The 12,965-nt window shown below is 35.3% G+C and overlaps 2 protein-coding genes across 3 annotated transcripts in view; both read right to left on the minus strand.

Annotated features, from left to right (window-relative positions):
* Positions 1 to 4,907: 4,907 nt before the first annotated feature.
* The window catches only part of LOC140165689 (uncharacterized), a 28,478-nt gene continuing 20,420 nt past the window's right edge, over positions 4,908 to 12,965 (minus strand). The window contains exons 2-3 of one of the 2 annotated variants that reach the window (XM_072188992.1): positions 9,664 to 10,436; positions 4,908 to 8,210 (exon numbers count right to left, since the gene is read on the minus strand). In XM_072188992.1, coding sequence (XP_072045093.1) covers positions 7,546 to 8,210; positions 9,664 to 9,742 — 744 coding nt within the window. In that variant the 5' untranslated portion in view covers positions 9,743 to 10,436 and the 3' untranslated portion in view covers positions 4,908 to 7,545. The remainder of the gene's footprint in view (positions 8,211 to 9,663; positions 10,437 to 12,965) is intronic. The other variant, XM_072188995.1, reaches the window with a different exon arrangement.
* Positions 9,742 to 10,406, minus strand: LOC140165570 (uncharacterized). The gene is made up of 2 exons (XM_072188857.1): positions 9,851 to 10,406; positions 9,742 to 9,749 (listed from the first exon to the last, which is right to left on the minus strand). The coding sequence occupies exons 1-2, from the start codon at positions 10,404 to 10,406 to the stop codon at positions 9,742 to 9,744; spliced, it is 564 nt and encodes a 187-aa protein (XP_072044958.1).

Here is a 12,965-nt window from a genome sequence, read left to right on the forward strand (position 1 = left end):
CCTATTTGGCAATCGCTTTGATTATTGATACATAAATTGGAGCGTTCCATGCCTGTGCCCTCTGAGCGCCTTGAATTCAGCTGACACTGTATAGTGTTCAGACCTGGTGAGTGGCAACATAGCTAATATCTGAGTGTACACAGAGTGCTCAACTTATCAGCACTTGCACATACTCCCTCTTTTTGCACGCTCGCGCTATTTTTGATTTCGCTAACACCCCACACTTATTGTCGACCCCCATGGGCAACAGGCCTACTTTCCATGGTATGGTTACTTGCATCATTTAATTATGTATTCATTTGCAGGAATACATTACTTTAATAATTATCACCAGCCTTTTGCTTCAGATGGACATTCTAGTTTTGAAAAGACCATACATTCAATACATAAAAAATAATTTTTTTATCTTTCCCATACATAAAAAATAATTTGTTTAGCCCCACTTAAAAACGAGTACCTTGCATACGTCCTCCTAAGTGACCCTACAGACTTTGTATTTGACGTAAAATATTAGATAAATCTACCTTGTTTAATCTATTCCCATTCTATTTCCAGTAATGTTTAAGTTCTAACGAATGTTTGACATAAAATCGATAATATATTTCTAACAGATAATATACGCAACATCGATTTTACGTCATCAAACATTTGTTAGAACTTAAACATTACTGGAAATGGGCTAGTTTAAACAACGTAGATATGTTACATCAAATATTAATTATACATCAAATACTCGGAGTCTGTAGCGGCCCTAAGTCAAAACAAGTGAAATATATTATGGACAAAAAGTGCTCCATTTCAGAATATTCTTTGCTATAGCGTTAGTTTGGTCCAGAATATGCGACATATTTTGCGCTATTTCAACAACAACAAAAACATTCTACTTCTTGTTTTAGCAGATTTTGGTGTATTTTGCAGCTAAGAAGATGGAGGTGGGGGGTAACAGCAAATCACAATCAATTAAAAGTTATTTTAAAAAGGGACCATCTGGGCTATAAGATAGAGTATAGCTACATAATTGTCCTTTAAAAAACAGGGAACGTAATACTAAACTGATTCCAAAAAAATATACATCACTCATTTTTTGGGATTAAAAAATATTTTGTTTTGCCAAATGAAAGAGCCCAATTCTTAACTTTTAGCTATAGACCCATTCCATGTCAACTCCAGGGATGTGCACCGCAGCACCTCTTCAATTTTTTTTTTTTCTGTGTGGTGGTAGATATTGATGAGAAAGTACAATCCCGAAAATTTGAGCTTTCATACTCCATTTCGTTTTTCCGTGGCATCAATTTGAAATTTAGGGGGTCAGTGTAAAAATGTGTCGCAACGCCGAAAGACGACGTTGGAGGTCCATAAATGTATCAAGGAACCCTTTACAACTTTAAAAAGTATGTATCCTGGGGTACTTATTTGTGTAGAATTCAAATCTGGCATCAGAAAACTTGTAACTCCTTTACTTTAAAAGATATAGGGCCCTGAAAATGCAACTTCGTCCATCCAGGACCAACTTTGGGGGGGGTCAGAACTCCAAAAGTAAAAATAATTTTACTGTCCATTTTTTTGCCAGTCAGAGCCCTTTGGTAGGACATTACTCTTATCCAATATTGAGCCTATTCGAATAATTTTAGCTGAGATATTACCCATGCAAAACCCCAATTGTACATTTTTTGTACATTTTGACCCCCCTGAAAACCAATGTCAGACATTTTGCCCCACCATCAACTTCAGGTATGTTGAAGTATATCGCCACAACAGAACTAAGGCGAATTTTAACATTTGGTCAATTACTATTCTGATTCAATACTACTAGTACTCTGATGATACAGCACTCATTTATTTTGGTTTAAAAAATTATTATTTTATTTTGCCAAATAAAACATATATATAAGCTTATATAGCCCAATTCTAATCCTTTAGTTGGACTTAACTGGCATGCAATATAGTCAAATTTCAATATATGGCCAATTTATTTTAAATGAGAGCCAAAGACATGCATTTTTAAAGTGCTGTTTTGTATGCGGTGAAAATCTAACCTAAAGACTTGCACAAAGTCTAAGATCAATTTAAATCAATGAAATTGATTTATTGTAAATCAAATTTTTGGACTTTTATTGCCAGTTCCAACTGAAGGTTTAGGATTGAGATAGGTTTTAGTTGGCAAAACTAATATTATTTTTAATCCCCCAAAATTGGTGCTGTATTTTTCTATGAGTAGGCCTATACTATAATTGTTGCCATGGTGTTAGTTTGGTCCAGAATATGTGACATTCCCCACTATTCAGATCTGAACAAACATTCTTTCTACAACATATTTGAAATTTTGACCATAATAGTTTCTTATATGGTCATTATTAAAATATTTTAATTCATTATAAGAAATGGTTTGGAGATAAGAAGCAAATAGCTCAATACTGATATCTTACCGTCCTGAAAATTGAGTGATAATTTCATAAAGAATTTTGTCCTCATTTACCGGTAAGTGTAACAATACTTTGTGCCCCCCTTTCCCCCTATGAAAAAGTCCAGGTTACACTACTGCATCATGACAATGCCTTAAGGGCTCTGTAACCCACCTTTGTACAGGGATTTTTGTGGGACATGAAAGCACATCAGACACACCAAATTGCATTATAAATACCAGGAATGTCCTGATATGAAATAATTTTTAAATTAAATACTTTTGTTGAAATTCCCAATATAATACAAAATTTATGACAAATTATCAAAAGTTGACATTTTTTGACAAACTTTTTAAATCTAATGATATGTATTTTAATTGGATGTAGCTGGGAAGAAAAGCCAACCATCAAATGAAACTTTTGACCTTTCAGTATTGAAGATATACATTAAGTTTCCTAGAAGACCTAAAATGAACACGTCAAGGCTGACGAAAAAAAGAAACCCTGTTCTACGGGGCCAAGGACGGACCTTTCAAGTTGGGTCAGTCAGTCAGTTTTTTTGGGAAATGACCCAAAAATCACCAAAATCTGTCAATATTTTGCGATTTGGGTAAATACAAAAAAAAAATTGTTCCCGAAATTTTTGAAATTTGGGTTGGCATTTATTTCCCAATTTGTTCAAAATCTGGGTCGGTCTGGCCCGTAGAACAGGGTTTTCCTTTTTCGTCGCCTACTAAGGTCAAAATTTATCGTATGATGGTCGGCTTTGTATGTAGCATTAGTTTTCAGTGGCGTAGTGTGGGTCATCATATTGGGGGGCACCAGGCCTGATTGAGGGGAGGGTGGCACAAGCCATTTTTTAGCAATTTTCCAATTTTCTCTATTTTCAGATCGATTGGGGGCATATGTACCCCATGCTCCCCTGATGCTATGCGACTGTTACGATTTATAAACTCTACCTAGTTCACTTCAAGTCAAAAATGTACTGTGTAAAGGCAAGTGACCGAGCCCTTAAGCCTAGATACTATATGCACATCACCAAAGCACAAACAACCAAAAAATTTCACGATATCTTTGTTAAACGAATTAAGGGATCTAGAATGAGCGTTTATGGTGTTTCGACAGTATTTTTTGTGGGACATGAGAGCACCTCAGATGTATCGAATCGCATTCTGAATACGAAGCATGTCTTTCTGGTATCAAATAATTTTCATTTTGTGAAATTCATGATATAATACAAATTTTATGACAAATTATTAAAATTTGATATTTTTCAAATTTTTGATATATAACAGTCCTCTAATTAAATTTTATAAATCTAATGACATATTTTTAAAATTTATGTAACTGGGAGGAAAAGCCGACGATCAATTGAAAATTTGGACCTTTCATATTGAAGATATGGATTTTTTTCCCAAAAAGACCTTTTTTTTTTTGGTGTTTTGGGAAAAAAAATCCATATCTTCAATAATGAAAGGTCAAAATTTTCAATTGATCGTCGGCTTTTCATCCCACCTACATACACTTTAAGTATAAATCATCAGATTTATAAAGTTTACTTCAAGTACTGTTAAATATCAAAATATCAATTTTGAATGATTTGCCATAAAATGTGTATTACATTGCGAATTTCAAAAAATCAAAATTATTTGATATCAGAAGGACATTCTTCGTATTCAGAATGCAATATGATATGTCTGATGTGCTCTAATGTCCCACAATAAATACTGTCCAAACGTTCATACCCCTTCCCTTAATCTGCAAGAAATATTTTGCACATAAACATATGTAGCCAGAGGTTTCCAGTGATATAAAAATCTCAACTTTTTTTGAGAAAAGTGGGGGGATGAGGCTGTGGATCACGAAATGCCCTTTTAATTGTAAGGGAACAACCCAAAAGTTCGATGAAGCCCTATAAACGAAAGTCCTTTCGTTAGGGAGGGAGGGGGTCAACAAGTCTGATTACCTTTGTAAAGTAGTAGTTCAAACATCGGTCAAAGTTGATCTTTTTTTAAGGATTTAATATATAATTGTAAAATTTTAGTATTTTCTGAAGAACGATATTGACATTTTACAATGGTTGCTTCAAAATGATTTCAAATAAATATAGAGTGCAGTACTACAGCTGTACCGCACTTTGATTCTTTTTTATTTGAAAATCCAGCAAGTCCCTAATTATTTATGAAGAAAAATATTTCAAAATAAAATAGAATTATTGTTTCTTAAACGTGATCAATATCCTAGTAATGTCGCACCCCTCCACAACCCCATCGACCGTAGTGACGGCCCTGTGCCCAATGAATACGGGTTGGAATTTTCGATATTTGACACTTACGTTAGAGGGGAAGGGTTAGCCTTCTAACGAAAGGGCTTCGTTGAACTTTTGGGTTGTTCCTAGTTATTGTAGGCCTAAGCAGTGTACCATGCCATCTAATTATTCAAATGATTTTTGAAAGACATTCATGCACATTAAAGACAAAAAAGACACACTAAAAACAGCTCATATACAGTGCTATCACAATGCTTTTTAATAATATGATGATCACCATGACAACATAAACAGTGATAAACAACATATTTTATATCGAGGTAAATAATAGGTGTTATAGAATTGGCTATTCCAGTTGAAATCATACACCCCCTATGGAAGTCATGACCTTGATCTCCCACACAAGGGTGCAGATTTTCAAATGGAGGTAACATTCAGGTAACTCCATTTCAAGTCTACACCCCTCCCTGTGTGGAAGATTAAAGTCATGTCTTCCATAGGGGTGTATGGATTTCAACTGGAATAGCATTGGTCATTGCAAATAATAAGGCTTTGTGGTGCTGATGAAGCCCATTATTATTCTGAATACCAATTTTGACACCAGTACCTGCCGATCTAACATTGCCTCTGATTGGTCAATTTATACATGATATCTTCACTTTAATCACTAATCAGAATGGAGCTTTGCAACTAATTCACCCCAATTTTTTTGTATGGTGAAATTATTCTAACAATGTTGCTGATTGGTCCAATTGATAATGAGAACTTCTTTTTGGCCAATCGGCAGGTAGTTCTCATAGGGTTAAGGGGTGGTGCAATAATTATGTGCCCTAGGAAGGTAAAATTGAGAAGTAAGCAACTTTTGGCATACATTGTTTATAGTATTCAATGAAATGACTAAGAAAAATGGTATGAAAATATCCAAATTTATCTGGTTTGGAATTACATGTGCATATATAAGGTCACCAAAATTTAGCACATATGCAAAAGCCAAAGGGGGGAACCAGTGCCAGTGTAGCATGGGTCGTCACATGGGGGGGCACCGACCATGATTGGGGGACACCGGGTGTCCGGGTCTGATATCTATACTGTAAAAAGCGATAGTGGCATAAAATTCCTAATGCATTAGCACATTTTTGTACAGCTGAACTCTGCTATGAGGAAAATGTTTTTTTGTGCTTACAAAATATTACTTAAAATGTTTTATTAAAATTTAAAAACATTTTAAAAATATCTAATAAATCAAAATTTAAAATTTTTGTTTTTATTGTTTATACAAAATGAACAAAATCTTAAGTAAATTTTGTATACAATAAAAATATATAGCTTGTAATGGCACTTTTGACTCATGAGTGTAAGTATAGAGTTGATATACAGAAAATCTAAGTACATTTTGTATGTAAATATATAGCTTGTATTAGTATATTCATATAGGCCTATTCATATTAGGTATCTAGAGTTTATATACAGAAAATCTAAGTAAATTTTGCATACAATGCAGCATGTATTATTGTAAGACTCTTACATGTAGTATTATATGTACAGAGTTTATAATATAGAATTTTGAGCATACTCATTTTATATACAGTGGGCCTACTTGCAGCAGGGGTATGCAGTTTTACAAGTTTTTTTATTTGTTCTATATGATAATGTCAAGATATGTTTAGGGCCTATATTTCTATAACTTGACATGTTATTTTAATGAGTAAAAGGGTTTTTTTTTCAATCTTCCAAAAATACTTATTTTTAAATTTTCCACACTCAAGTAACAGAAGTATGCATTCAGCTGGAATAGCCCATTATTTGTGACAAAAGACAGTTCCAAAAATATAAGCGGGTTTGTCTGGCAAACATTTGGCACAAAAAGCTATGTGATATGTGTTTTTTGTGTGTTTTCAGTCCACTTTTTCTTTCCGCTTTGTGGCATCTTTCTGGCCTATGGATAAAATTTCTATTTGTCACTTAATTAATAAATCTCCATTTCTCCCAACATACAATTGATTCTAAAATACTAACACAAACTTAATAGATGAAATGAAGAGACTTACATAAGTCTAAACAAATATTTAGGTCTCAAAGCTGCCGTGCGTTCTTTTTTTCAATGGCAAATTCATTTTTTATTTCCTTCGTTTTTTTTAATAGTTTTTTGCCGTAAAATCATCAAATTGTAAAAAAAATTGGAAGAAAAGTTACATGATTCGATACTTGCAACAATAAAACAATTGATATTTGTGCTTCAATTGTGAAAATCAACCACAGTTTTTTGCTGTGTAGTTTTGAACATTCGAAAATTAAATGACATCTTAATTCAAAATTTGGTTTTAAAAAAATCTTTAAAAAAAAATAAAAATCTTAAAAAAACACCCCATTCTGCGTTTGTTTTTGAAACTGCCATGGGCTTTGGGACATAAGTATTTTTTTTATTTTTTGAAGACAAAAATTCTGCTGAATTTTTATTTGGCATTTATTTGCAAAATTGCACTTGCAGTCTTGCACAAGTAGTTTGTGCCATTTCTTTTGTTAATTGTCTAATAATTGGCTAAAAATTTATAAAGGTTTTTTTAAAAATGATGGCATCCTATTCCCAAAAGAAATGCACCAGTATTCATGCATTCCCCAAGATGCAATGGGCTATTCAAGATGAAATCCGTCCACTATGGAAGACATGACTTTAATCTCCCGCATCAGGAGTGTGAATTTCAAATGAGGTTACCTGAATGGGTGACTCCATTTGAGTCACCCGTCTTCCACAAGTGTGTATGGATTTCAACTGGAATAGTCCATTGCATCTTGGGGAATACATGGATACTGGACAATTTCTTTGGGAAATAGAAGGATGCTGCCATTTGAACTGGAGAAGCCCAATCCTGCCAATTAGCTTTCCAATATAATAAATCCTCTATATTTGTTAGTATCCGAGTCTATAGTTTTCATAGCAGCAAACATATCTTCTGTTTTCACCCACACATCCACTGTATTCATCCACGTATCAAGCAGCAAGAAGCGATCCGTCGGGGCATGGTAAGCCGCCAGAGGACTAAAATGTCCATGCACGGTAAAATCTTGCTGTAGATCATACTCATCGAAATTCGCTATCACACCCCAACTAGAATCGTGGTGAGACAGGGCTTTGGAAGCCAAAGATCTGAACTCATCAACAGTGACAGTATCTGCATGATACATCTTGATGTTCCTACCATGCTGCTTGAATAGATTATAAACCTGCTCCATAGTGCAGCCCTCAGCATCCACTTTAGCTTCATCCATAGCCGCTTTGGTTTCCGTATAACTAAACATGTTTCCTTCAACATACGGCGGTGATTCTAAGCTACAATCTTTCTGAGATGCTACATCAGGGAACTTTGCACCAAAGTGCTGTGCACTTAAGAGAAGAGCTGAACTTTGCACCCCACAGAATGTGTTGTTTTCTTGCTTTTTGAAGAGTCTAGTGAGGAGAGTCTGGAAGGCACTGGATTCTTGGAGGAGTTGTTGGCCTTCAGGAGAATGGAATGGAATCTTATTGATTTGTGTCATGATGTCTGGAACAGATAAAAACACAGCAAAATGGAAGAACTGTGAAAATGTGTACCGTAGTTTTCAACCTAATTACTAGTGTGCCAAGCACCAACTTAAAATCATTTCAAGGAGGTGCTTATTATGGAATTAGGTACATTCAAGACTAAATCCATCAGTCATCTACACTCACCATCACCCCATGCACTTGTGTTATGCTTCGTAGTGACAACTGAATAACGTACAAATCGTAATGTGTCGGACTGAACATATTATCTCGCAACTTTGGTTGTACGATATCTTGTACAGGCACTCCGTAAAATGAGCTGCCCTCTTCAGTTGATAATTATTTCACCAAATGTTCTGACATCCATGACTACAAGACATGTAAATGACCTAAATTTAACCCAAAACAAGAAAGTCTTTTCTGATCAAGCCATAGGCGTGATCCCGGGGGATGGGGGATTTATCCCCCAATATTTTGTCAGGGGATGGTCCATACAATCATCCCCCCAATGTTGACGCCTAATAATGGGTTTCTGACCAAATTAACCTCATATTTGCCCATTTTCCCCCCAAAACTCCAAATTTTCGCGCCCTCTGCGCGCATTTATTCCACTTTTACACTATATTTCATCAGTTTAGCTTCAAAATAGCAAAATTTTTCGCGCGCTTCGCACGCATTTGTACAATAAGCTTATTCTGTCGCCAAAAGATGCTGCATTTACTATACTTTAACAATTTTTTCCAACTCCATCCCCCCCAATGTCAAAAAGAAATCTACGCCACTGGATCAAGCCATTCATACAAGTGATCCCATTCTTTGGAATTCTTTAGATAAAAATCTGAAAGTTTCAAAATATGTTCTTTCAATACTGTTTAATTTGGATACAGCAACAATAACCCCAATGGGTAAAAGAATTTGATTAATTCAGTGAAAGTTAAATATTGCTCATTGTGTTAGTTTACTACGTACAGTGCAATTTTGTTATTCAGCCATAGGGGAGACTAAATATAACAGGCTTGACAAGGACACTCGTCGCTAAATCTGTTTTTGAGGATACATTTACAAGTTTGTGCCCCAGCCCACCCGCCAGGGAGCCCACCCCTGTTCTGAAAACCTGGCTACATCCCTGATGGATAGCGGCAGTGAGACTTTGACACCCCACTCTTTTCAATTGTTAACTGATTGCTTTGCAAGATTCAAGTACAAGTATGGCTCTTTGTAGAACCGGTTGTCCAGACCAGCAGCATAAAGGTGTACATGTAGTTCTATATCACGTGTATAAACTGTTGCAGACCTTGAATTCATAATTACGCATAGAAAAAACAGTTGTGTGCAAAACATGCTACTGACTGAGACCTGCGCTTCCCCCATAGACTCTGATCATATACACCTACATGTAAATGTACAAGGTTATTAATTTGCATGTTTCTCACAATATTTAAAAAAATCTGAGTTTTTAATATACTCGGTACCTGTAAATAACTTGGCTTTCCTCGTAACAGAGTTAACTTTCCAAGATGATAAACCCTCTGTACTTCTGACTGTCTCCATCAATGTTCTGCATTGTCCGAAATAAATCTTGTGTTTTCACCCAGATTTCATGCGCTTCATACCACACATCCAGAAGCAAGAACCGATCTGTTTCAGCGTGATATGCACCTAATGGGCTGAAATGGCCAATAGGCTGAAATGGATTGATTTGCCGTATGTCTTTTAATGACACATGAAGTGGCACACGCAAATCTGGTTGGAGTTCAACTTCATCGTAATTAGCGATAATGCCCCAGCTGGAATCTTGGTGAGACAAAGCTTTAATTGCTAATGATCGAAACTCGTCAACGGTGACAGTATCTGCGTGATACATCTTGATGTTCCTGCCATGCTGCTTGAATAGATTATAAACCTGCTCCATAGTGCAGCCCTCAGCATCCACTTTAGCTTCATCCATAGCCGCACTGGTTTCCGTATAACTAAACATGTTTCCTTCAACATACGGTGGTGATTCTAAGTTACAATCTTTCTGAGATGTTACATCAGGGAACTTTGCACCAAAATGCTGTGCACTGAAGAGAAGAGCTGAACTTTGCACCCCACAGAATGTGTTGTTTTCTTGCTTTTTGAAGAGTCTAATGAGGAGTGTTTGTGCTTCATCCGCCTCCTGGAGGAGTTTCTGACCATCGGCTGAGTGGAAATGTATGTTGGTAATCTTTGCCATTGTTGTGAGTCAGTGATCAGGGTGATGCATCTGCAGTATAAATGAAAGGCACCAGAGTCAAAAATCACCCAACTCAAATGGATATAAAGAAAGCACTTACAGATCTGATTCCCCAGATGATTCCTTTGAGTCATTGAAGTAATCCTGTGTTTAATTTTTGTTCATTTTCATGGACAGGAATTTAAGATATGTAAAAACGCTGTCAAAGTGTTTGTTTACAAATCTGAGGTCAATGCCCTATTGCACATGAATTTTGCACTGATCTGCAATTTTGTCACCCAGTTTTGTCATATAATTCTAATATTAATAAACCTACCATTATCAAGTTCAACAAGTGCTTTATGAATTTTATTTAACCGCCTCACTCATGTACATCAGCCGATATTAAACAGGCATGAGACTGCACTTTCCTAAAAAAAACTGAAAAAACTGAAAATGCGCGTGAAATTGGGCAAAAAGTACCCAAAACAGGCTGAAATTAAATAAAGTTGCGGAAATTTTGACTATAAAAAAAACTGAATTCAGTTTTTTACCTGAAAATTCTCATGCCTGATTAAATTGCTTTATTCATGCTATCTTCAGTAGACAGCAGGTGCTCACTTTAATTCAGTAGACTTATCTTCAGTAGACAGCATATTATATACCCCTTCTTAGATTGGATTTCCTATTAAGAAATAATTTCAATCTATCATCATCAACTAGGCCTAGACCACAACAGAATAACAGTGGCGTACGGCCAGGACTTTTCAGGGGGTGGGGCAAGGCAAATTTCCAGGTGGCAAACTTTGATGAAGTGGTCAAAAATGAGCTAAAATTAAAAAGTTCTCTCATGGGGGGCAGTCTGGCCCTACCCCTGGCTAAGCTTTCACTGCAGAATAAGATAATGATTTTCAAAGAAGGTGAAGAGAGAAGTTTAAAATTCAATTTCATAATTCTCAATGAGAAATTACACACATTTTTTTACTGGTATTGATATGTTGCATTTGAGTTGTACTTTTGATTGGTCTTCTATGTTGTAATAGTGAAGGAAAACGTAATATGTTTGGTATCAAAACAATTGCATGAATTTACTCTTTCCAAATATGTATTTTCAGTGATTTCCCCTCGGGCAATCCTTGTGAAAGATATGACGGTTAAAACTGGTATCAAGACTTTTGGGACACCCTGTATTATATATATGGAAATATAATTAAATTCTGTGACCAGTGGCTTCCTTGACTCAGTGTGGGATCGATGGAGGGGTAAGCCTAAAGCCCTTTGAAGACTAACATTGTAGTCTCTAACAGTAAAACCACTTTCTGTGGTAACAACAGTAAAGATCAAAATGTAATGTAACATACAATGTAGAAATTTATATATAGTTCAAATAAAATAATAAAGCTGAACTTCAAAAAAATTACTGCATAATCTCTCTTGTTATGAGTTGTAAAATGACTTTGTCTCGTTTGATCATGGCTACTTTTCACACAGGTACTATTGTTTTTACAGTGATATAATTATAGGACGGCCAATCAATCAATCAACAACCTCATCATCTACACTGTTTCCTCCATCAATATCAGTGGAAAATCACATATTTTCCCCCTGTGAAATATTAGAGCTGAAATTTAATTTATTTGGATATTGTTCACTCTATTAGCACCCAGTGCAAGTTAAAGTCATTTCAAGTTGGCACTTAAAGTGGAATGGACATTTCCCATATAAAACAATGTTGCAAATCACAGTATAGTGAGAAGAACTGTAAACAACTGAATGTCAAGTGATTCCTGTAATTTTCAGTATAAAATACTGTAATCATGGTAATTATAATATATCCAAATGAAATTACTCTAGATATAATGCATGTACCGCTGCTTGAAGTTGAAGCACTTTCATCAGCCATAGATCTGCGCTTGCACCAATGGTTGTTGACATATTCCGAATAATTATGCTTGTTTGAAATGTCCTCTTCATTAGGAGCACCATATTCACAGACTACAAAATGTATAGATCGATTGAGTCGTGACACACGAAGTGTTTTAGCAGTAAAAACTGGCTTTATACAGTGTTGTGGTAACGTAAAGAGACCTTTATTACGTGAACTCTGACCTTACATGAATATACAATATAGGCATGGGCGATATCATAAACATCGTACTCGATACCATAACATCCCTTTTTTTCTCAAAAAAATGATAAAAAAAAAGTGCTCACTTTCTTTTGGGTGAGACTGGCAATAACACTTGAAACTTTTTCCTGAAACTAAATTTCACTTTCATGATTTTATGCAAAATTTTAGCTTTCTTTTAAGTAAAGTCAAATAGTCCTTAGCAGAATGTATCTCAATGCTTCTTGTTTTGGATACATTTTAACAACTTTCAAAACTTCTTGTTTTGGAATTTGGATACACTTTAACAACTCTCAAAACTTCTTGTTTTGGAATTTGGATACACTTGAACAACTTTCAAAACTTCTTGTTTTGGAATTTGGATACACTTGAACCACTCTCAAAACTTCTTGTTTACTTTCAAAACTTCTTGTTTTGATTTGTGCTAGAAACATAAATGTTTAAAATGTCAA

The sequence above is a fragment of the Amphiura filiformis genome, chromosome 12 (assembly GCF_039555335.1).
Source record: "Amphiura filiformis chromosome 12, Afil_fr2py, whole genome shotgun sequence".
In the NCBI taxonomy this organism is placed as follows: domain Eukaryota; kingdom Metazoa; phylum Echinodermata; class Ophiuroidea; order Amphilepidida; family Amphiuridae; genus Amphiura; species Amphiura filiformis.

Excerpts from the sequence above, each read along its gene's own strand:
- LOC140165570 (XM_072188857.1), bottom strand. The coding sequence starts at position 10,406 with ATGGCAAAGATTACCAACATACATTTCCACTCAGCCGATGGTCAGAAA.